Source organism: Budorcas taxicolor, chromosome 5 (assembly GCF_023091745.1).
Source record: "Budorcas taxicolor isolate Tak-1 chromosome 5, Takin1.1, whole genome shotgun sequence".
Classification (NCBI taxonomy): Eukaryota; Metazoa; Chordata; class Mammalia; order Artiodactyla; family Bovidae; genus Budorcas; species Budorcas taxicolor.
In genome coordinates, this window is record NC_068914.1 from 100,713,483 (window position 1) to 100,736,829 (window position 23,347).

Genomic DNA, 23,347 nt, shown 5'->3' on the forward strand with positions numbered 1-23,347 from the left:
TGCCCCCCTGTGCCCACCCGTCCCCACACCCTGGGCTCCCACTCACTTCTGGCACTCGTCCAGCACAAAGGCCCTGGGGTGATCGTCTCCAGACATGGTGATGACCGTCTCACGCTCAAAGGCCCCTGGGCGGGTCTGGTCCACTGTGTGTCGGGTGATGGTGGATGTGGTGTAGCTTGTCCAGTAGAGTGTGTCCCAGCCCCGGTGATAGGCCAGGCCTTCCACAGAGCCCACGTCTGCGGGGAGATAGGAGCAGCAATGGATCAGGACAGGGCCAGAGAGCAGAGCACAGGGGCACCCAATTGCCTGCACATGGGGGAAGTGCGGGAGCTGGGGAGTGTGTGTGGGGGGCGGCCCTCAGCGCCCCCAGGCCCTCCTGCACCCAAACGATCTGCGGTCCATCCCCTAACCCTTCTTCCGGTGTCTCCCCACCGCTGGCTAGATTTGGCTTTATGCTACAGTACACCTCCTGGAGCCAGAGTTCTGCCAAGTTGGGTGCAAACTGGATTTCAGTAAATCAGCTCCCACGTGGGCTGTACTGGGGAGCCTCCAACTTCTAGACCCTGAACTGGATTGACTGGTAGACACCTGAAGCTCAGGTTAAAGAACGGAGAGCGTGATGAGAGAGACGCGGCAGAACTTAGCTTAAGAGAGACAGACTCAGGGGTTTTAGCGGCTTCAAGATGTCTGGTGATGTGGTTACCAGAAGGCTGTGTTAATAGAACTATTGTAGCCCGAACAATAGCCCGGAGAAGATGACAGCTCTGCCAGGCTCTCCAGATAAGCTACGATTACAGAGTATCGAGTTCCGCTTCGGACACTACATTTTCAGACAGATGTGGGGACCGGACTCTGGGAGGCAGAAAACGGCAAGGAGGTTGAAAGGACAGCTCTGTGTTTATCAACACGGTATACCTAGCACCTAGTAACGCGCTTGGCAGGTCTTTACGGACAGGAATGACAAATGTATGAACAAGTGATTGAGGCAAAGGACCTAGGGCATCCAGCCCAGAGCAGAGAAGACTAGCGGAACAGAACAGAACTTCCCCAGGAGCATACAGGCTGTCCGGGAATGAAGCTCTAGAGCCTCCCACCTGATGTCTCAGATCATCCTGTTCTTTGCCAGATGAGCAATCTGAGGCTGTGAGAGCACAGAAAACTTGCCCAAGTGACTGAAATCCTGTGTCTGGGGTTGACCCACCCGGTCTCTGCAGCCTGTTCTATGAGTAACCAGATATACAGAGGCAAGCTTTCGCTTATTCTGTCTACCTTGAGGGCAGAACGAGGACCGGAGGGGACCAACTCTGACTCCAACGAGAGAGACTTTCAGTAACACGCAGTGGGATTCACTGGCTGTTTGTCAGGGACGCCAAGGCAAGTGGAATTCAGATCCGGGGCAGGGCTGGGTTAGCCAGTGTCCACGGCGTCCCTGCCCTGAGTCTGGGCCGACCCTCCCCGCCCCCCAATTCCTGGGAAGAACGGAAGTCTGGGCTCACTCTCCACAATGGTGGTCCTGCCCGAGCCGTCGTCATTGATCTGCTGGATGTTCCCAAAGTGGATGTCGCTGAAGAAGATGCGGTTGGGGGTGCCCGGGGAGGTGCCCGCTCGGTAGTCGAAGGCCAGGGCGATGACGTTCTTCATGTGCTCGGGGTCCTCGAAGGGCTGCACCGGCGCGTTACGGTTGCGCTCGTCGGACAGGTGCACGCTCTTGAGGATGGTGCGCTCCGAGTAGAGCAGGTAGCCCGCGTACTCGCGGCACGACGCCCCGTCCTCAGCCAGCAGCCCGTGGGCGCAGGCGCAGGCCCGCTGCCCGTTGCCCCGGTACAGGCACAGCTGCTGGCACCCGCCGTCGTCCACCGCACACACATTGGTTCCTGGGGGGGGCGGGCGGCCACGGGGAAGGCAGAGGTCACGGTGGGCAGGGCCAGCTGGCTGCCCCTGTCCTCTCAGCTGAGGTGGACACTCTGGTTGGTGCCCTGCTCTGCCTCACTTCAGACAACCCTCCAGGCCCTGGCCCTCAAGCCCTTCAGCCTCTCCGCACCACCCCGGGTCTCTCTCATTGTGCTCTCCTGGAAGTTGCCCTGCGGTCTAACTTCTTCCCCGGGCCCTCTCTTGCCCAGCCCAGAGCCCCAGCCTCGCCTTTCTGCCGGTCCCGGTTGAAGACTTTGATGTCTTTGAGCTGGACACCGATGCCTGTTCGCAGGGGCACCGAGTCGGTGGCATTGTCCTTGCTCCCGCGCTTGATGGAGCCGTTGGCATGAGTCCTGCGGGGAGGCAAGGGGCCATGAGCAGGTTGTCAGCTGGGGCTCAGCGGGAGGGGACGATGGCCCAGGGGAAGGCCAGGACAGAGGCCCACCTGTCACTCCAGTAGATGAACTCCTCAAACACGGACACTGAGAACATGTCCATGTTGTTGCTGGACAGCACTACCTCGCGGTCCTCGCCCGTCTCCAGGTCGATTCGCTCAATTTTGTCTGTCCGGGCGTCGCACCAGTATAGCTTCCCATCCTGCAGGCCAGAGTCGCCCACCTCACTGCCAGCTCCACGTCCCAGGCGGCACGGGGCACTCGTTCCTGCCTCACTGTCTCCTCCCTCCTTGCTCCACATCCTCCCGCTCTCTGACCTCCGGCTCTGCTGGCCTCCCTCTAGCGCCCACTTCTGAGTGACCCCCCTGACCATCTCCCGGGTGGTGGAACCCTACTCTGCATGGGGCCTGGGCCAGAGGACCCCATGACTCCTTGGTCCATTTTTTCCCCACCAATGGGCATGTCACATGAGATTCAGTGGGGAGCTGCCCCTCCCTGCAGAGAGCGAGTTCCGCCTCTTTGGCCCTAGGGCTGAGCCTGCATCCAAACCTGATAGTCCACGGAGATGCCGTTGGGCCAGCTGATGCTAACGTTAACCAGCACCACTCGCTCACTGCCATCCAGCCGAGACCGCTCAATCCGCGGGTACTGGCCCCACTCAGTCCAGAACAAGTACCTGGGGTGAAGGTGGAAAAGGGGGTCAGTCCCCAGAGCACGGAGGAGAACAGGCCTGTGGCCAGAGGGCCTGGACCAGAGCAGAGCCAGGAGTGGGGACTGGTCAGCCCACCCTGCTCCTCACCCCTTCTCCGGGTGGACTGTGATCGCCCGGGGCTTGTCCAGACCCTGGGAGATGACCACGTAGCGGAAAGAGCCATTGAGCCGGGCAACTTCGATGACATCAAAACCCTGGTCCGTCCAGTAGATGTTGCCTGAGGAGGGAGGAAGGCAGGGGGCTCAGGGGGGCATGTGGGGACTCGTGTACCTCGTCCCCTCCAGCCTTCTGAGACCCCCGCTTCTCCCCATCTGTTCCTGCCTACCCCTTCTCCTCAGACCCCCTCCTCCTGAGACCCCACTCCCCCAGTCCTCTGCCTCACCCTGCAGTCCCTCAGCCCCCCTAGAGCTCACCGGCGATCCAGTCCACTGCAATGCCCTCCACGCGGCCAATGCCGTTGGTCACCACATCCTCGCGCCATGTCTGGTCCCGCTTAGCCCGGCTGATGGTGCTCAGGCCCATGTCCACCCAGTAAATGGTGTCATTCTCTGGGGGCAGAGGAGCCAACATGGGGATGCTCACCGAGGCAGGGGACAAGGTAGAGGGGTCAAAATCACAAGGGGATGACTGAGAGCTGGGGAGCCCAGTGGCTTGGGACGGTATAGCAGGGTAGGGCAGCTGTGGTCAGGCAACCTCTCCCTGGTCCCCCAGAACACTTCACCGCGAAGGGAAGGCCATGTCCCGCCCCCTCCTGCCACCATGGCTCACCAGCATGGAAGTCAATGCCGACAGCCAGCGAGGTCCCCGACACTGGGACCAGGGCGTCTGACTTGTCGTTGGGATCCAGCGGGATTCCCCGGATCCCCTCATGTACAGAGTACAGGAGAAAGGAGCCCACACCTGAAACACAAGCACACTGGGCATGAGCCTCGCTGACACCCCTTAAGCTTGGCTCTGTCACCCACAAACCCTTCTGATACCTCCTCCCACCCATCACACCTCCCCTCTTACCACACACCCTAGCTTGGGGCCTGGGTGGGGACAGGTCCAGTCAAGTCACCTGGCCGGCTCCAGGGAACCACCTGTGAGACCCCTTAGTGCCCACTAGAGGGCAGCAGAGACCAGGCTTTCACTTCACACAACCAGCTCTGCCTCACTCTCTGGGTCACACAACCCTTCGACAACCCTAAAGGTGTTACGGAGGATCTGGAGAGGTTCAGATGAGTCAACAGGACCGAGTGACTCCCCAGTCTAGATTTTCACCCTAGTTTCCTCTTTGTCCTCGTCTGTCTGGTCTGTATCACATCCTTGGGTCTCTAGCACCCGGCTCCTGAGCCAGCCTCCTTCCCAGTTCCCCATTTCTTACAAGGTGCCACTATCCATGCACCCTAGAATTTCCCCCTGCCTTTATCCCCTTGCAAAGCACATCCTCAACTGAATCCCCCTAATGGGCCCTGGTTGCTCAGGATTCTTGAAAAAAAAGGATTCATGGTCGAGAGTGGGGAGACTCCAAACACTTAAGAGTCTCCCCACAGAAAATTCTCAGAGCAGATGAGCATATTGAAGGCTCTGAGAAGTTCTGCAGCAAAAAAAAAAAAATCCACTTAAACTTAGTTCAACCCAGTGTTTCTTTCTGTAACATCGACCACATCAAAGAGGGAGGTTCCTAGGAGTGCACTTCGGGAAATGCTGTCCTGGGGCGGGCTTGTAAATCAGTCAGCAAGTTCTTGTGAAACAGCTCCCTTCTCTTCAACCCCACTGCTGAGCCCCAGCCCAGGCTAACAGCCTCCTGACTGGTCTAACTGCCTTGGTCTCTCCCTCCCCCACTCAGCCGGCTCTCTGCCGCCAGGTTAATCTGCCCCAAACACCACTTTCCAGGTGCTCCTGGCTGAGAACCTGCAGAACCCTGCCTGCCCCACACCCTCACCCATGAACCCCACACCCTGCCCGCCACTCAGGCTGGCACCTCAGGGCCTTGCACCCACCCTCCTACTGCTCTGGACCCCTTGCCTGGCATGTTGTCCCTTCTCCTTCAAACCACACACTCAAATCCTCTGTGCCCAGCATACTTCTTGCATGAAGTGACCCTGGTGTCCCCTCCGACATCTATTTCTCCAGAGTCCTACTGAAGTCAGAGCCACTTCATGTCTCCCCTCCCCCACCTTTGGTTAAGCCGGCTGAGCACAGGGACAGGGACTTCTGTCCCCTGCCTCCCCCATAGCAACCAGCACAGTGGACGCTGACTAAGCATCTAACCCAGAAGGCACTTTATACACAATGGACTCGTCCTGTGCCCAAGCTGAGAAGAGGAAGGTGGGCTGTAGACAAAGACGAGTCGGGTTGGGGACCGGGGTCAAGGGAGGGGAGCAGAGGCAGGGGCACTGACCCTCGCAGGCCTGCTGACCACTCCGGAGGCTGTAGCCGGCCGTGCACATGCAGGAGCGGGTCGTCTCGGACGTGGGCAGGCAGAGCTGCGAGCAGTCGCCGTTGTTGACGCTGCAAGGATTGGTGCCCTTGTGGTCTGGGGGCGAGTGGGAGGCACAGAGAACGGGTTACTGGCTCTCTTCAGGACCTCGGCGTCAGGCCTGAGCATGCCTTGGGACAGGATGGTCACCCCTTGACCCCAGACCTTGTGGGGGTTACCACCCCTACCCAGAGGGTCTCCAGTCCCGCAGGGCCCCTGGCCCTTGTGAAAGAGGGGCCCCATGGGTGGTGAGCAGAACCTAACCTGTTTTCATTCCCCTCGCTTGCTCAGGGCTCCTCCTGGCGCAGCCCTGGCCTCTGACCCCAGCCCACTGGCCCTGCCCTCGCCCTGCCTCACCCAGCTGGATGCTCTCATCGTAGACCTTCATGTGCATCACCAGGGTGGTGCTGTTCCGCAAGACCACGGACCCCGAGCCGTCAGCCTTGTTGCACGTGCCCATCTTCTCCGACACCTGATCTGCCCACCACAGCTTGTCCCCTGGGGAGGCAGGAGGGGATGAGACCCCCGAGGAAGGCCCCACCCCAGGCCAGCCCTGTCTCCCTGGCCCTGCCTGCCCTGCTCCAGCCCCTGGCTCCCAGGCCAGTGGCCCTCACCCATGATGGCCAGGGCGGTGGCCTTGCCCAGCTGGTTCCGCATGGTGTCGATGACCTCTAGCTCGCTCCCATCCAGGTTGCAGCGGTTGATGGTGTGGTTCTTGGAGCTGATCCAGTAGAGTTTGCTCTCAGGGAAGTCGATCGCCAGGCCTAGAAGAAGAGGGGTGTCACGGCCAGAGAGCCCAGCACCCACCAGGGCTGGGGGCCAGGAGCCTGAGTGGCTGGGGTCCTTCTCACCTCTGGCGATGGGCAGAGTATGTGTGAGGTTTAGGGGGAGGGTACTGAGAATAAGCACTAAGCTGGGAGCTCAGGGAGATGGAGGAGTGACAGGGAGGAATCCCTGAGAGCAGAGGGGCAATGGTGGGGGGGAACCCTGAGGGCATCTCCGGCTGGAGGAATTAGGGGAGGAGGGGCTGCAGAGTAGCAGGACAGGCCCGTACCCACAGGGCCCCTCTGGCCACTGAAGAGCAGGGTGCGGTTGCTGCCGTCCATGTTGGCCATGCTGATGTTGTCACCGTCTGTCCAGTAGAGCTTCCTAGGGGCGCCAGGAACCGGGGCAGTCAGAGTCTTCTTTCCCCGCCCCACACCCCACGCCCTTCAACCTGGGGCCCCGCAGGACATACCCACGCAGAGGGTGGACGACCAGCCCGTGGGGCTGCTCCAGGCCCTGCACTACTGCATTCTTGAAGGAGCCGTCCAGCCGGGCCACGTTGATCTGCTTCTTGTTGGTGTCATAGCTTGTCCAGAACAGGTTTCGGGACACCCAGTCGACAGCCAGCCCGTGGGCATTTGGCAAGTCTGGGGACACAGTGGGGAGCTGTGGTTGGGTGTTTGCAGGACACAGGTCAGGGGGCTCGAGGGGAGGGCACCGGCTGGTTTCTGGGGGAACAGGGATCATGACCCAGGGATGGAAACACTCCAGGGGAAAGGATTCGGAGAAGGGACAGCAGGACCCAGGGAGCCAGAGGGTGGGGGCCGGACAGAACCTGCAGAGACGACTGTCTCCACGCCGGTGCCATTGATGAAGGCCCGCTTGATGGCCTGGGTCCGCACATCGGACCAGTAAACGCGCTGCTCGCGGGCGTCGTAGTCCAGCACCGTGACGTTGTCGATGTCGGGCACCGTGAAGGAGATGATGTAGTTGTAGTAGGGGGCATCCAGATCCACACCCCGGATCTCCATCTGACGTGCATACAGCAGGAACTTCTTAAACTCTGCAGGCACAGGGCAGGTCACTGAGGGCAGCCTCCTGCCTCCACGCCTTCCACCCACCCAGACTATCGCGGTTCCTTCTATCTGCTGCTGGCCCTTGGCAATCAGAGAGACCCCACCAGGAACAACCTTCCGGTCGGGATGCCAGTCTTTTCTGACAGCAACTGTCTCCGGAGCCGCTCCTGTCAGGCCCCCCCCCAGCTGAGATCGCCTACCTTTGCTCAGAATCCGCAGCTGGGATAGCCCGACCCTCCCCCATCAGCCTCGGTGTCCCCCTGGCTCGGGGGCCCTACCGTAGCAGGTGGTGTTGTCCTTGTGGAGTTTCATGAGGTGCGGGCAGGCACAGGAAACCGTCCGGTTGTAATCGATGAGACACAGGTGGGAGCAGGGGCCCCGGCCCCCGTTGGCCTCACAGGGGTTGGGAGCTGGCAGGGAGGGGAAACAAGACCATCCAGTGACCCTGCCGGCCTAGCTCCCCTGGCCCACACCCACTTCCTGTCCCCGTGTCGCTGCCACCGCCCCAGCACAGACCCCTCCTGTCTGCGAGGCTTCTGTGGAGGTTGCTGTCCTGTCCGGCCCCTTACCCATGGGCTGCCGGGAGGGGTGGTACACCTGCAGGTCAAAGGGCTGCGTGTTGGTTCTCTGGACCACGGTGACATTGTGGCCCGTCCACTTGTTGGCCTTGGCCAGTGTGTTTGTCCGCCAGTCCGTCCAGTACACCTCGCCTCCGTACAGCGTCACTGCAAACGGGTGCGACAGGAACTCGTGTCCCCGAAGCACCTCCATGTGACCGGAACCGTCGTAACGGGCAGAGTAAATGGCGTCTGACCTGAGAGCGTGGTTTGGGGCAGAGTGAGGAGCCAGTGGGAACCTGAGACCTCGGGGCACGTGGCCCGGAGTTCCCACCTTCCCAGCCCTGGCCCTCGGCACCGCGTGGAGCAAGAAACACATGACTCAAGGGCTGGGACCCCAGCTCTGACCCCAGTTCCCCTGCCCCTTCACTCTCCCCAGCACACAGGGCTGGGGTGAAGTTTAGAAAAAGATGCCCCCTTCAGGGACATCAACTAAAAAAAGTCCCGCCCCCTCAAGCAGAGCTTACAGATGTATGAGCAAGCATGGTGTTGTGCCCAGCCCTGTGTGGGGGCAGCCCTGCCTCTGCCCTCCTCCATCTGCACCTCTTTCCCAGCCCAGCCTCTGCCCCTGCTCAGTGCTCTTCCTGGGCCCTTGTCCGGCTCCAGCTCCACTTCCGTCCCGGACTTCTCACCATGCTCGAGGCTACTGGGTCCTGGGACCTTCAGCCCCGCCCTGTCCCCAGGGGGCGGGGAGGACAGGGCTCCCAGGAGGTGCAGGTGCTGACCTGGCGTCGATCCACAGGATACGCTTCTCCAGGTAGTCCACGGTGAGGCCGTTGGGCCAGCCCCCGGAGCCTGTCTCCCGGTGGATGGTGCGGCGCCCGGCCCCACTCATGGAGGCTGCCTCGATGCGGGGCAGGCTGGCGTCCCAGTCCGTCCAAAACAAGATCCTGGGGGAGTGGGGAGGGGATCAGGAGGGCCAAGGTCGAGGCCTGGGGGAGGGGTTGCGGGAGGATCCTTGGTGAAGGGTGGAGGAGGCAAGGAGTACTGGGGAGATAGGTGTGCCTGGCCCCTTCAAGGGAGTCATAGGGCCAGAACACGTCTGCGCAGGGCCCTCACCCATCCCGGGGATCCAGTGCAATCGCCCTGGGGTGCTCAATGTCGCCGGCCAGCAATGTGGTTCGGAGGGTCCCATCTAGCTTGGCCACCTCAATCTGGTCCAGGTTACTCTCCACCCAGTAGATGTTGCCCGCAATCCAGTCTACAGCCAGGCCCTCAGGTGTGGCCAGGCCATACTGAATCACCACCTCGAAACTGGTCAGGGCTGAAGAAGAGAGGTCGCAGGAGGTTAGACTCACATGGGGTGGGGGGTGAGCTCATGACACATGCTAGGAATCCTGGATGGCCCACCCCAACCTTGACACCTCTGTGAATACCTCTGGTGTGCCCTGAATTCAACAGAGCTTCCCAGAACCCCCACTCTCCTCACCCAGGCCCCCTGGCCCAGGAGGTCAAGAAGAAGCCTGGCTTCTAGAACCCTGGAGAAGGGGAAGAGGCAACTATCTTCTGCCTGTGAATCTCTGAAGGGCCAACTGCTGGGAGGAGGTCTGAGCAGAGGGTGGGGGCTTTGGGGAACAGACCTAGACTCAATATGAAGCAGACAGAATTTTCTAGAAGTCATTCCACAGATGGTCCTGGAGGTCTTTCCATGGTTATACACACACACACACACACACACACACACACGCACACATTTACTGTGTTGAATGCTAACTCTTTTCAACACTATGGACGGTAACCCACCAGGCTCCTCTGTCCATGGGATTCTCCAGGCAAGAATACTGGAGTGGGTTTCCATGCCCTCTTCCAGGGATCTTCCCAACCCAGGGACTGAACCTGGGTCTCCTGCACTGCAGCCAGAATCTTTACTGTCTGAGCCACCAGGGAAGCCCTATATACATATATAATAATTTAGAACCTGTTACATAATGTGAACATTTTCACAGTCTACTTAACCATCTCCTAGTTGATGGACATTTGAGATGGTTCCAGGTTTTCTCTATGGGCCTCTCTGGTGGCTCAGATGGTAAAGAATTTGCCTGCAATGCACGAGATCTGGGTTCAGTCCCTAGGCTGGGAAGAGCCCCTGGAGAAGGGCATGGAAACCCACTCCAGTATTCCTGCCTGGAGAATTCCATGGAGAGAAGAGCCTGGCGGGCTACAGTCCATGGGGTCACACAGAGTTGGACACAACTGAGCAACTAACACTTCACATTTTTCTCTATGACAATACCACCTCCTCTAGTGAAATGCACTTCTTTCAAGTGTCTGCTCAGATGTCAGCTTCTCAGGGGGCTTTCCATGACCATCCAGTTTAAATGCCACCTGGGTTCTCCCGCCTGCCCTGCCCCCTTTCTCCTTATCCACAACACTACACCCTCTGCCAGTCTGTGCTGCACTCGTTCCCTGTGTTTCTCTCTGATGTTCCCAGTGGTGTGTAGGCTCCATGAGGGCAGACATTCTGTCTTGCTTGGCTCCCTGCTGTTTCCCCTGGGCCTGGAGTGCGTGGCAGGGGCTCAGGAATGAGCGTTATTAAAGAAGCAAGTCTGTGATGGGTTAGGCCGCTTCAGGACAGAAGGCAGGGTTCAGGTGCCCCACCCCTAAATGGCTTTTTTCTTGCAAGCCTGCAATTCTGGCCATTCCAAAGAAAGGCTGATCATTTTGTTAATTATCAGGCTGGCAGCTCTGCTGACGATAATTACTGGGCGTCAGACACTGAGACCCACAGCAAAATCTAACCCAATTAACAAGAGTGTGGGGGATAGGGGAACTTGGGGCCTCTGCTCCAGGCAGCCTGCATCTGGTCCCGTGGATCTGAGAGCCCAAGGGCCGGGTCTGGGGTGCACTGGGGCCCCACGTCGGCGTCGGTCTAGGGGCAGGCGGGGGTCACCTCCGTTGTCCAGTAGCTTCCCGCGGTAGATCTTGTCCTCCACCACGTCGGTCCAGTAGAGGGCGCTCTGGCTGAGGTGGAAGTCCAGGGCGATGGTGTTGCGCAGGCCGGGTACCAGCACGCTGTAGTCCCCTTTGTGGAGGTCGATGCGCCGGATCTCATGGCGGTTGGAGAAGATGATGAACGGCTTGAAGGGGTCTAGGGAGGGGTGTGATGGGGTCACTTCTTGCCCCCGAGCCACCCTGTCCAGGCGCAGACAGGGTCTCCGTGGGCCCTGGCACTGGGCCCAGATGGAAACCTCAGCCTCCCCCTGTAGTTCAGCCGCCGCACCACTCCCCTCTGCCACCCCCCTCGCCCCCTGCCCTGTTCCCCGCTCCTCGGTCTGGACTGCCTCTCACCCAGGCTGCGGCAGCTCTCGCCATCTGGCTCTAGCACCCAGCCCTCGTAGCAGGAGCACTTCACGCTGAACTTGTTCTGGTCGCATTTCTGGCTGCACTTGAGATGCTTGGCGCAGTAGCTCTGGATCTGGCAGGTGTGGTTGTCAGGCCCCAGCTCCATGCCCAGAGGGCATGAGCACACAATGCCTTCACCAGGTGCCACGGAGCAGTTGTGGCTGCAGCCGCCGTTGTTCAGAGAGCATTGGTCTGGGGTGGGGGGCAGGGAGCAGGGGACAGGATCAGGGTCAGGATCAGAGGGAGGCAGGTCCTTTCCATTCCTCTGCCTCCTTGCTTCCCAGGCACCCCTGGGACAGGGTTCGGATCCCTGCACCCACTGTGTGGGTGGTCACTTCCTCTCTCCAGGAGCACCCCTCCATCATGGTCGCATCTTTCTCTCCGATCTCTATTTCCCAGCCTCTTCTTGAGCCACGGTGCGGGCCCCAGCCTTTTGCCTCTCTCTGAGGCGGGGGGTGGGGGGGCTTTCCTCTATCTCTCCTGATGCCGGTGTGATTTGGGGGTGGGGTGCGGTAGGGAATGTCCTGCTCCAGGTCCTCGGACACACCCCAGGACCTGTCTGCCCTGACTGATGACCCATCAAGTGTTTCTTAGGGCTGGTCCTTATCTCCTGCTCTTCTCCAAGGAACCAGCCGGGCTCAGAGGCGATAAGGGGCTCTGCTCCTCATCCCGGAGTCACACCAGGCGGCCCTCCCCGACCCTCGTCCTTTTGATCTTGAATGCACAGCCTCCTCCCCCAACCTTCTCACTCACTCAGCAGGACGGGGTGCCTGCCCTCCTGACTACAGCAAGCCCCAACCCTGGTGCCTTCACCCTGAAAGCCAGCTGAGGGAGGGGCTGGGCCTGCAGGGAGGGGCTGCACTGCAGTACCTCCCCTGCACTTCATGGGCTGTGTGACTTTGACCAGCTCTTCAACCTCTCTGAGCTTCAGTTTTCTCATGGGTAAGATGGTGGTGAGAATTGTATGTGTCTCACAGGGCTGCTTTATGGATTAAATGCTGTAACAGTGGTAACACTGAGCATAGCCTCTTGGAAGTGGGTTTTTTAGTAATAGCTCTGAGGACTGCTCGCCCAGCAGCCAGATCTGCCCTTTCTAGTCTGAGACCCCCTCCCCACAGAGCTTGTCCTGTTGCACGGCCCCGGCCTGGCCCAGCCTCCTTGTCTAGCTCCCTTGCCCATTTGTCTTTCCTGGGTCCAGGACTCACCACAGAGCTCTCCCTCATCCGAGCCATCTCCACAGTCGTCGTTGCCATCACACAGCTTGTCGGGCGGCAGGCAGACCGAGGTGTTGTTGGCACAGGGGTGCGAGGGGGGCCTGCAGGCCAGGGACTCACAGTTCTCCTCATCCGAGTTATCCTCACAGTCGCTGTCGCCGTCACACACCCATGCTTTGCTGATGCACCGAGCTGGGGAAGGGGTACAGCATCAGGGGCCAGGCCTGGCCAGCAGGGCTCTCTGCACCCTCTTCCCCGACCTGGTGGGCTTATCTAATCAGGCCATAACTATAATGCCTTGGGGTCCACTAGGAACCTTGAGGCTTCTTCTGTCAAATTCACATGGGCAACAAACAAGGCACGAACCTGCAGGAGGTGCTGACATTCAGCACTGGAGAGGGTTTTGGTTCCCAGGGCCCCTACTGCAGGCTCTGGCCCCTTCAAACCTCCCCCATGCGTCTGGCACAAGTTTTTTTCTGTACAGCCTTTTGCCTCACGGCGTCCCCCTTGCCCTTGCCCTGCTCTCAGTATCATCTGTCTGCGCAGTTTCTCTTCAGTCCGTCTTTTTACCAGAGTCTTTGCAGCCAAACTTGACGTTGGGATCACAGACGTGGGTCACTCCCTCACAGCTCTTCTCGTCACTGGAGTCCATGCAGTCAGTGTCCCCGTCGCAGCGCCACCGCAGGGGGATGCACAGACCATCCAGCCGGCACTGGAACTCATCATTGTGGCAGCCGCCAGGAGGCCTTGTAGCTGTAGGAGCACAGGTGGCGGGCTCCGGATCAGCCATTCCCATCTCTACCTTTCCATACCCCTCCTGCCATACCTGGCCCGGGGCTATGAGCTGAGGCAGGCTGGAGAGATCTCTGAGTCCCACTGACTTTCCCTGCAAGTGCTAACTCCGAGTCAGGGCCATGACACCTTCCAGGGCTTAGAAATCCTCTTGTTTCACCTCCCTATTTCACACATATGAGCTTGGCTGGATAAGCAATTTGCTAGGTCAAAGCTCAAATGACGCCCACCTTAGCCTAGCCTCTGCTGCACTCGTTCACTTCACAAACACTTACTGAGCACCTACTGTGTGCCAGCCACTGTCCCAGGAGCCAGCATGAATAAGACAGCATCCTCACCCCTGTGGAGCTGAAGTTCTATCAGGGAAGAGAAACAATGAAGACGCAACATGGAAATCCAGAATGGAACTACAGGTGGTGATCAAGGAAAGCTATGCAGACTAAGCCGGGTCAAAGCTAGGGAGCATGGGACGCTACTTGAGATAGAGTCAGGAAGGGCCCCTATGCAGGAGATGTTTGAGCAGAGACCTGAATGACGGGAGCTGTGAGATTAACCATGCATCCCAGGAAGGGGAACAGCTAGCGCAAGCCTCTTGAAACAAGACCATGCGGGGCGTACTCGGAAAATGCCCAGGGTGTATTTAAAGCTGCGCAGCTGGGGCAGGCGATGGAGGAGATGAGTGGCAGGAATGCAGGTCAGAGAGGTTGGGGGAACCCTGCCGGCCATGAAGCAGGGCTCAGGACGGATTCGAAGTGTACAGGGAGCCAGGGCAGGCTCGAGGGCAGGGCTGGGGAGTGATCTGATGCGTAGGATGTGATCTGGCGGCTGTGCTGTGACTCAGGAGGCCAGGGAAGGAGTGCAAGCAGTAATGGGAGGCACGGGTGACTGTGCACAGCCTCGCCTCGCACTCACGCTTCACCATGAACATGGTCCACGTGCTCATCTCCTCCCTGGACTTCAGCACCAGCCTCCCAGCTGATCTTCCTCCCTCAGGGTTTCTCCCCCGAGCCTCTTCCCAACCTAATGTCCTTCCAGGATTGTCCTCTGAAAGCATTTCCTACATCTCAACACCTTCCAGCTCTGAGACCCTTCGCAGGTCCCCAGTGCCGGACCTGCGGCTGTAGTCTGTGCCCTCTGGGTGCTGCCTCGATGCCTGCTGTCCCCTCCAGTCTGGGGGCCCCGACCCACAGCCCGATGACCCCTGCAGGAGCGCTCACTTTCACCTTCTAAGTTGTATTGCTGGCTTCTCCAGGCTGTTCCCACCATCTCTGTCTGAAGACCCTCCCTCTTGTCCATAGCCTAAGCCCTCACTGGGGCCCCCACCAGTTCAAACCCCACCTCCTCTGAAATGGTCCCCGACATTCCAGCTCACAGCCACAGTTAATAATTGTGACACAACACCCCTGCTCCCATGGGCCAGGCCCCCACATATCTCCTCTCACTTCACAGAGGAGGACACAAAAGAAGATGCCAAGTCTCGGGGGAAGCAACCTGTCCAAGTCTTCCCAGCTGGTGAGGGGCAAAGAGCTTCCCCACCTTGCCACACCTCGGGCCTCCAGGGGTTCTCAGAGTTCCAAGGCACTGTGACCTGTCCCACTCACTGGCCCTTCTCAGACACCCCGTGAGACACAGTCACTGCTTCTGGGCCTTGGGTGACCCTCCCCATCCTCTCAGTGCTGGACCCACAGCGCACACTCGGTGCTCAGTACTGTTCCCACTGTGTGCACCTTAACTCTACCAGGCGGAGGCTGCAGGGTGCTAGTGCAGGGGCCAGATGAAGCCTGGAGAGACTCTGGTCTGCCATATTTTTAAAACTTTTCAAACAAATTGCCAGTTGTTACGGCTTGACTTGTGTTCCCTAAAAAGATACTGAAATGTTAACTCATAGCACCTGTGACTAGGACCTTGTTTGGAAATAGGTCTTTCTTTGCAGATGATCAACTTAAGATGAGGCCATTAGGCTAGGCCCTGATCCACTGTGACTGCCTACTTATATAAAGAGGGAATCTGACACAGAGACCAACACGCACTCATCAGGTTTGCCATGTCAAGATGAAGGTAGGGACTGGGGTGAAGCTTGTACGAGCCAAGGAACGCCAAAGATTGCCAGCAAACACCAGAAGCTAGGAGAGAGGCCTGGAATAGATTCTCTCTCCTGACCCTCGGAAACTGACTCTGCTGACATTTTGGTCTTGGACTTCCAGCCTCCAGACTGTGAGACATTCGATTTCTGTTGCTTAAGTCACTTAGTTTGTGGTGCTTGGTTATAGCAGCCTTAGGAAACTAATATACCAGTGTGTTAAAATGGGTAATTTCAGGTTTCCCTGGTGGCACAGTGGATAAGAATCCGCCTGCCAATTCAGAGGACATCGGTTTGAACCCTGGTCTAGGAAGATCTCACGGGCCGCGGGGCAGCTAAACCTGTGTGCCACAACTCCTGAGCCTGTGCACCACAAGAGAAGCCACTGCAACGAGCAGCCTGTGCACCACAGCTGGAGAGTAGCCCCCGCTCGCTGCAACTAGAGAAAGTCTGAGCACAGCAACGAAGACCCAGTGCAGCCATAAATATATATATATATTTTAAAATGGGTAGATTTCACGCAAAATCTGCCCTCCTGAAGCCAGGGCAATCTGGGGGCTGCATTATTCCATGGCAACAATGGGCCAGGGCTGAAAAATCAGCATCCCTTGAGAAGGTCTGTGCCTTTCATTAACCCCAGTCCCCATGGGCCCCTGGTCCTTCCATTAACCCCAGACCCCATAGGTCCTGGAGGCCTGGGCACTGGGATCCCCCACAGAGCTGACTCCTCTCTCCTTTGGTGCCCACTGTGCTCATCCTCCCCTAGCCCTGTGGGCATCCCTTTCTCACGCTACCAGTGACCGACCACAGGCTGTGTGCTGTGCATGATCTCACGGAACCCCCATGTCAACGCGATAATGCCCTGCACTATTATTATCCCCACTTTGCAGATGAAACTCACAGGGGCCCACAGAGATTAAGTAACTTGCTCAAGGCCACCCAGATAGTAAGTTGCAGAGCTGGAGCTCAAACCCAAGGCCACCTGACTGCAAAGCCTGAGATCTTAACAGTGTGTGACATTGATTTGTCCACAGCTTTCCTCTCCCACACGACTGGAAACTCCTGAAGGATAAGAGCTGCTTCAGGGTTATCTCTGGTTCCCAGATGGTGGTGGCATGTGGTGGGGAGGATGGATGGAGGGTGGATGGTCTGGCCCCCACCCCGCTGGTCCCCAGGCGCCCACCCTGGTTGGTGCAGTTGGCGTGTGTCTCGTCGCTGTAGTCCCCGCAGTCGTTGTCCCCATCGCAGGTCCAGTGCTCAGGGATGCAGCGCCCGCTGTTGCACTTGAACTGGGTGCTAGAGCAGGAGTGGCTGCAGCCCGCCTCATCGCTGTTGTCCCCACAGTCATTGTCTGGGGGGGGCGGCAAGAAGGGAAGAGGCGAGCAGGGGGTCAGCACGTGACTTTCTCTGTGACCCCAGCATGGGGTCCCCGCTCCCTCCTCCCCGTTCCCAACCTCGACCCACCCCAACCTCCCCACCAAGAAAATAAAAAACAGAAAAGACACAGAAACTGCATAGACTGCAGCATGCACCATGGCCCACGCGGTGGGGGACAGGGAGAGGTGGGCGAGCTCCCGAGGGCCCTTCCCTCAGTCTGCAAGACTGGGGGTGGGGACAGGACGCATTCCTTTCCCCTTTTGGCAGTGGGTGGGAACAGGGGTCTGCTTGCCTAGGGGAAAGGAGAGGGATTTCTCTGGTTAGGGAGGGACAGAGGTGGGCGGAGTATAGGTGAAGGCTCTGCTGGGGGGACAGGGTTAGCGAGGACTCGCCCAGAGCCCGAGTGTGGGCATCACCGGCCAGAAGTCTGGGTGAGGGGCACTGCCTGCAGCTGGGAAGGCCAGGGGCCACCCCCTGAAGGCATGTGGGGTGACTGAACCAGTGTCCTGCCATCTAGGCCTGGTGGGCAGGGCCACCAGACTTCTCTCCACATTTTCAGGACGCTGGAGAAGGTGTTTGGCTGTCCCCTTGGGCTGTGCTCCTGCCTCTTTCCCAGCTGCCTTTGCGTCTCGGACGCTCCCCTCCTGCCATGCCTTGGTCTTCCTGTCCCCACCTCTCTGTCATCTCCTCTCCTGGGAGAGCTCCTTCTGCCCTCTCTGCTTTCCCCTCCACTGTTTTCTTTCTCCCTCTGTGGTCTCCTCTCTCACTTCTCTCTTTGCTTTTCCTCCACATCCTAGGAGCTCTGGGGAAGGGAGCGGCATGGGGGTCCTGGGGGGCGGCCCAAGGCCAGCTGGGGCTCTAGGGTGATGGTGCATGTGCTTCTATGCACTGACCGGCAGGCTCAGGACAGGTCTTTTCATCAGAGCCGTCCCCACAATCCTTCTCTGAAACACAGAAACCGCCAGGGCAACCATTGGCACACGAGACACGGCAAAGACGAGGGGCAACGTGGCGCTGACCCAGTACATCCTCACACACGTTAGCTAGGGCTCGAGCCCCCGCTGAGACACATCGCCACACCACACGAGACAGGACCAGATCCCAGAGACAGCACACACACAACAGTCCACCAGCCCCTGTGGTTGACATCACCTGGTCCAGGGCTGACCGCCAGGTGGGCTCCCGAGTCTGGAGCCGGAGCCTGGAGGGGGCACCGAGGACCCCAGAAGATGGTTTGTAGGGAGAAGGGAGCTGGGCATGGGCCCTCCTTGCTCTGCCCCTCTGGCCCTTCCTGCTCATCTCTCCCTGGCCCCTGAGCCTCGGCCAGGGGATGGGCAGCTCTGCCCAGAGAGGAACAGTGCTGACAGGCAGTGGGCGGTGTCTCCCCTTGGTCATCCTGGCTCCCCTACAATGTTTCTAGCTCATCCTTATCTCTTCCAGACAACCTGGTGGGGCACCAGAGACTTGGAGAGAGGCCCTGGCTTGATTCCAAAACCCCTCACCTCCCACCCAGGACCTGGCTATGGGTTCTAGCTTTCCCAGGAATCAGGGCAGGTGAAGGGAAACAAGCCCTTACCATTATCACATCTCCAGTTGATATTGATGCATCTGCCATTGTTGCAGGTAAACTGAGTCAGGGGGAAGCAGGTAGGATAGGCTGTCAGAGAGAAAGACTAGCTGAGTAGGGTTCTTAAGCTTATACAGCATCACGACACGAGCAGGTGGGTGCAGGGTCCCCACCATAATCCACAGTCCCCTGCTCAGCTAGGTGGGGGAGGGAAGGCTAAGTAGAGGGGCCTTGGCCTGAAACTGCCCATTCACCCCTACCCCCACTAAGCATCCTTTTTTCTTTTTTTAACTTTTTATTTTATATTGGAATATAGCCAGTTAAAAATGTGATAGTTTCAGGTGGACAGCAAAGGGACTCAGCCAGACATACACATGTATCCATTTCTAAGCATCCTTCCTTCAAGCAACTAGTTTCCAAACACAAGCTGTGTGCTGAGTGCTTTCCATGCATGATCTCACTGATCCCCCACATCAATGCTGGGATGCGGGTGCCATTATTAGCCCCATTTTGCAGAGGCTTCCCTAGTAGCTCAGATGGTAAATAATCCACCTGCAATACAGAAGACCTGGGTTGGATCCCTGGGTCAGGAAGATCCCTTGGAGAAGGGAATGGCAACCCACTCCAGTATTCTTGCCTGGAAAATCCTATGGACAGAGGAGCCTGGTGGGCTACAGTCCATGTGGTCGCAAGAGTCGGACACAACTGAATGACTCTCACTTGCAGATGAAATTCACAGGGGTCTATGGAGATTAAGTGACTTGCTCAACGCCACCCAGGTACTAAGCTGCTTGGTCTCTCCAGCACCCCCGCCCCAGGGCCCATTCTGGTGGACCTTCCCTCCCCGTGCCAGCCTGGCTGTCCTCCGTCTCACTCACCACAAGAGGCTGACTCATCGGAGCGGTCCCCACAGTCATCGTCCAGGTCGCATGTCCAGGAGATGGGGATGCAGCGGCCACTGGCACAGGAGAACTGGTTGGGTGGGCAGGTGCGAGCTGGGGACAGGCGTGGGTGTGAGTGCTCATAGTCCAGTCCTTGCTTTATATTTCATTTTCTTTCCTATTATTCTCTGGCTCTCTGGAAGTCTTCCCAAGGATCTCAAAGCCATTTCTCTTAGAGACGTCATTCAAAATCACCCGTGTGATCTCACAGTGGACACTTGATCCCATCACTTGAGGGGTCGCTGGTGTCCTCCAAGAAGACTCACCCGCCTTGCTTGTCATCCCCAACCTGGAGCTGTGCTCTGTCTCCTTGCAAGTGGGGCCTCCCAGCCAACCCTGTCCTCCCTCCCCTCTGCCCTGGGTGCCCCCTGCTCCTTTCTCTTCCTGAGGCCCCTCTGTCTCCCCAAGCCTGGCTCCCCTGTCTGCTCTGTCCTGGTGACAGAGCCGGGCCACTCTGGTCTCCCCCCTCCCACACCTGAGCAAGTAGCATTGGATTCGTCTTCACTGTTCCCGCAGTCGTTGTCCCCGTCACAGAGCCAGCGGTTGGGGATGCAACGGTTGTTCTCACACTTGAACCGGTCCGAGGGGCAGGTGTGCTGATCTGGGGAGGGATGGGTCAGGGGTCAGCCAGAGGGAGGGGACTCAGCTCTCTAGCTGCAGCCCGAGGGTCGCTGTCCCACTGCGCGGCAGGCACTCACGGCAGAGGGCAGGGGCCTCGTCGCTGTTGTCCAGGCAGTCGTTGTCCCCGTCACACTTCCAGCGCTCCTGGATGCAGCGGCTGTTGGAGCAGGCGAACTCGCCAGGCTGGCACTGGGGTGGGGGCACGTAGGATGGGTTCGCTGCGGGCACCACCGGACATGAGGGGGAAAGTCAGACCCAGGTCACGGACAGGTGCTGAGCCCCTGTCCTCTGCTTGTTTCATGATTTTAAAATAATATATACAGTAATTTTTCCCAGGGCATAGTTTTTCAGGAACATATGATCTGGATGGAAGCTGCAACTCTTTGTCAAACCACAGGGTGACGCCTGCTCAGCTGCTTCCAGCTCTGCAATGTGGTCGAAGAATAAAGCAGCTTCCAAGAGAATCTAGAACTCCCTTCTGATCCCAGCGAACAGATCACCTTTGCCCCTCCCTGCCATCTCCACGAACTTGGAAGTCATCTCAGGGACCCCCAGGCCCTGACTTGGTCCCTGGACTTTTTCTTTCAAAATGTGTCAATTCTACAGGCAGGAGTGAAAACAGAACCCTGCCAACTCCTGTCCCCAACACTCACACTGCCATCTGCCTTCAGCTGCCAGCAGTAAAGTCACTGTGTCCTGTCTGTATTTTCACAGGGTGGGCTCTGGAAGCCCAGGAACGCCCATGGCAGTCCCTGGCTCTGGATCCCACAGCTCTGCTCACGCCTTTCTGACTCATCTCTTACCCTCTCTAATCCTGTGGGTTCCATGGACCACTGGGTCTGGAGGCTGCAGGTGTCCCCCTTGTTCCTCACCTCTGCTTCCAGACCATTCTCCCTCTCTCCTCTCTCAAAAATCAGTGTTGACTTTCATGTTATAAAACTATATAAGCTCCTACCATTACGGGCCCCAGCATCCTTAGAGTTTTTAGCTCCTGGCTCATAGTCACTTTCTCCATGGTCGTTCCCTTTAATTCTTGGTGATTTTAATGTCCATGTGGATACTCTTTCATTGCAGTGGCCTCTCAGCTCTGAAGCTCCTTTCCACCAATGCTTTTGCCCTGCACCTGGCCTCAGTCACTCACTCTTAGCTGTACACTATGGCCCACTGACCCATTTTCCTTTCTTAGGATTGTATCCTAAGGAAACTGTCCTGAATCTGGGAAGGCATGAAGGTATAAGAAATAGCAGAGCTATAAGAAATAGAGCAGGTGATTAATAACCAGACTCTGGGCCAGACTTCCTGGGTTCAAACAAACCCCCGCTCTCACTTTGGGCCTCAATTTCTCCATTTATAAATTGGGATAATAAAAATACCTTCCTGGGGCTTCCCTGGTGGTCCACTGGTTAAGAATCTGCCTTGCAACACAGGGGATGTGGGTTCGATCCCTGGTCAGGGAATTAGGATTCCACGTGCCATTGAGTAACTAAGCCCGTGCACCTGAAGCCCACAGCCACAACTAGAGAAAGCCCGAGTGCCACAGCGACTGAAGCCCACAAGCTCTGGAGTCCACTCATCGCCACTGCTGAGCCCTCGTGCCACTACTAGAGTCTGCACTGCAACAAAAAATCTCGCAAGACGCAACTAAAACTCCACATCTGCGACTAAAACCCAATGCAGCCAAATAAAGGAACATTAAAAAAAATCTTCTTTACAAGAATATTTTAAGGAGTAAGTCAGTTACTGCATGGGGAGTGCTTAGAACCATGCCTAGTACATAGCTTGTGTTCAGTAAATGCTGGCAGTGATTCTAATAAAAAACTGGAAGCAACCTAAACATCCAACAGTAGAGAAAGGGCAGAGTAAATTATGGGATGTTTACTAAATGAAACCCATTTTGGCCATGAGAAATTCTGCTGATGTACGCATGACACCCTGTCACGTGACAAGCTCAGGAAACAACAGCAGGTGCAGAGTGGTTCCGTTTAAGTGAAGCAAATGAAGAGAGATCCGTAGAGTGCTCCCTGGACGGTAACAGCGCAAACTATGGGTGGTGGAATTTGGGGTGATTTGTACTTCTTTGTATTTTCCTATAGCGCTTGCTTGTTTTTACAATGAACATGACCCACTTTTATCTAAAAATGGGGCTATTTAAAACAATGCAAGAATAACACAGAAAATTTGTGACATATATGAGCCAAAAAGGGCAGAAAACATTTATATACACTATGATTTCCAGCCATGTAAAAACCCACCTAGGGGAAAAGGATGGTGTTCACTTACCACAAGGCTAACAGCACAGTGGTGGTTGGCTAGTGAGACTGGGCTTTTCCCCCCCTCTCTAATTTCCAATATTTTGAACTATTATATTACTTGAACCATGGAGAAATAAATGTAAAAGAAGTTAAGAATGCTTTTCCCTTTCCAGAGCTGTCCTGCTTGCCTCTCAAGTTCCCCTTAATCTTCACGCCCTCCCCAAACCCCTAGACCCTGGTCACCGTAAAACCCTCCAGCACCTGGAGCCTTCACTCAGTCCATCCTTCAACTTTTTTTTGGTTGCACCATGCGGCGTATGGGCTCTTAGTTCCCCAACCACGGATGGGACCCAGGCCACCTGTACTGGAATCACAGTCTTAACCTCTGGACCGCCAGCAAAGTCCATCCCTCAACTTCTATTGCATCCCTCAGGGCTCTCTGCCTCCTTTGTCTCCGATCCCCATCCGGACACTGTGGCCTTCTGCTGGAGTCTGCTCCCCCACCTCCCATCCCAGCTGGGCCCCTCGTACCCAAACAAGTGACACCGTCTGCATCCAACACCTGGTCCTCAGCACAGGCACACTGACGGCTCCCAGGGGTGGCCAGGCACAGGCTGCTGCAGCCGCCGTTGTTCACCCGGCATTTGTTGGTGCCCACTGTGAAGGAGGGGCCACGGGTGCAAGGAGGAAGGAGCAGGAGGACAGGAGACGGGTTGTGGCAGAGTCAAAGACCAGGGGAGGCGGGACATTAAAAAGAGAAGACAGAAAGAGGGAATGTGGCGGGGTTGAAGATGAGGAGATGGAGGCATGGGGCAGGAGGGGCGATGGGAAACATGGAAGGTCAAATTGGGGTGGGGGCCTCTCTTCTCAAGAGCCTCAAAAGTCAGAGCCTAGGCTCCTTGGGAGTGCCTTCACCCCACCCACAGGCGCCTCGCCCACCGTCCAGGTCCCACCCCGTCCCAGTCCTGGTCCAGGGGTACCTTGCTGCTGCTGGGCATCATACATGCGGATCTCAAAGATGGGGGGCCGCTCGCTGCGCAGAAGGGTCACAATGGGGGCCGCCCCTCCTGTGCCCCGCTCCAGGCGGTAGACACTGCCGCTCCGGTACTCAGTCCAGAAGAGGTAGTTGCCATGGTGACAGAGGCCAAAGGCATGGTTCAGCTCAGGACCCTCATACACAATCTAGGAACGGAGAGGGGCTTACCCAGCAGCTGAGAGAGT

At 57.5% G+C, this 23,347-nt stretch overlaps 1 protein-coding gene across 3 annotated transcripts in view; it reads right to left on the minus strand.

Annotated features, from left to right (window-relative positions):
- Positions 1-23,347, minus strand: part of LRP1 (LDL receptor related protein 1) — an 80,290-nt gene that overhangs the window by 24,672 nt on the left and 32,271 nt on the right. For all 3 annotated transcript variants that reach the window (XM_052641023.1, XM_052641022.1, XM_052641024.1), the window contains exons 14-42: positions 23,107-23,308; positions 22,658-22,783; positions 19,952-20,092; positions 19,729-19,854; positions 19,191-19,307; positions 18,322-18,402; positions 16,552-16,719; positions 13,067-13,249; positions 12,488-12,688; positions 11,229-11,474; positions 10,831-11,028; positions 9,000-9,204; positions 8,666-8,830; positions 7,893-8,137; positions 7,602-7,733; positions 7,083-7,310; positions 6,720-6,894; positions 6,537-6,631; positions 6,097-6,246; positions 5,840-5,980; positions 5,405-5,539; positions 3,787-3,918; positions 3,432-3,566; positions 3,106-3,235; positions 2,856-2,982; positions 2,357-2,508; positions 2,140-2,264; positions 1,497-1,874; positions 47-236 (exon numbers count right to left, since the gene is read on the minus strand). In XM_052641023.1, the coding sequence (XP_052496983.1) occupies positions 47-236; positions 1,497-1,874; positions 2,140-2,264; positions 2,357-2,508; positions 2,856-2,982; positions 3,106-3,235; positions 3,432-3,566; positions 3,787-3,918; positions 5,405-5,539; positions 5,840-5,980; positions 6,097-6,246; positions 6,537-6,631; positions 6,720-6,894; positions 7,083-7,310; positions 7,602-7,733; positions 7,893-8,137; positions 8,666-8,830; positions 9,000-9,204; positions 10,831-11,028; positions 11,229-11,474; positions 12,488-12,688; positions 13,067-13,249; positions 16,552-16,719; positions 18,322-18,402; positions 19,191-19,307; positions 19,729-19,854; positions 19,952-20,092; positions 22,658-22,783; positions 23,107-23,308 (4,829 nt within the window). The remainder of the gene's footprint in view (positions 1-46; positions 237-1,496; positions 1,875-2,139; positions 2,265-2,356; positions 2,509-2,855; positions 2,983-3,105; positions 3,236-3,431; positions 3,567-3,786; positions 3,919-5,404; positions 5,540-5,839; positions 5,981-6,096; positions 6,247-6,536; positions 6,632-6,719; positions 6,895-7,082; positions 7,311-7,601; positions 7,734-7,892; positions 8,138-8,665; positions 8,831-8,999; positions 9,205-10,830; positions 11,029-11,228; positions 11,475-12,487; positions 12,689-13,066; positions 13,250-16,551; positions 16,720-18,321; positions 18,403-19,190; positions 19,308-19,728; positions 19,855-19,951; positions 20,093-22,657; positions 22,784-23,106; positions 23,309-23,347) is intronic.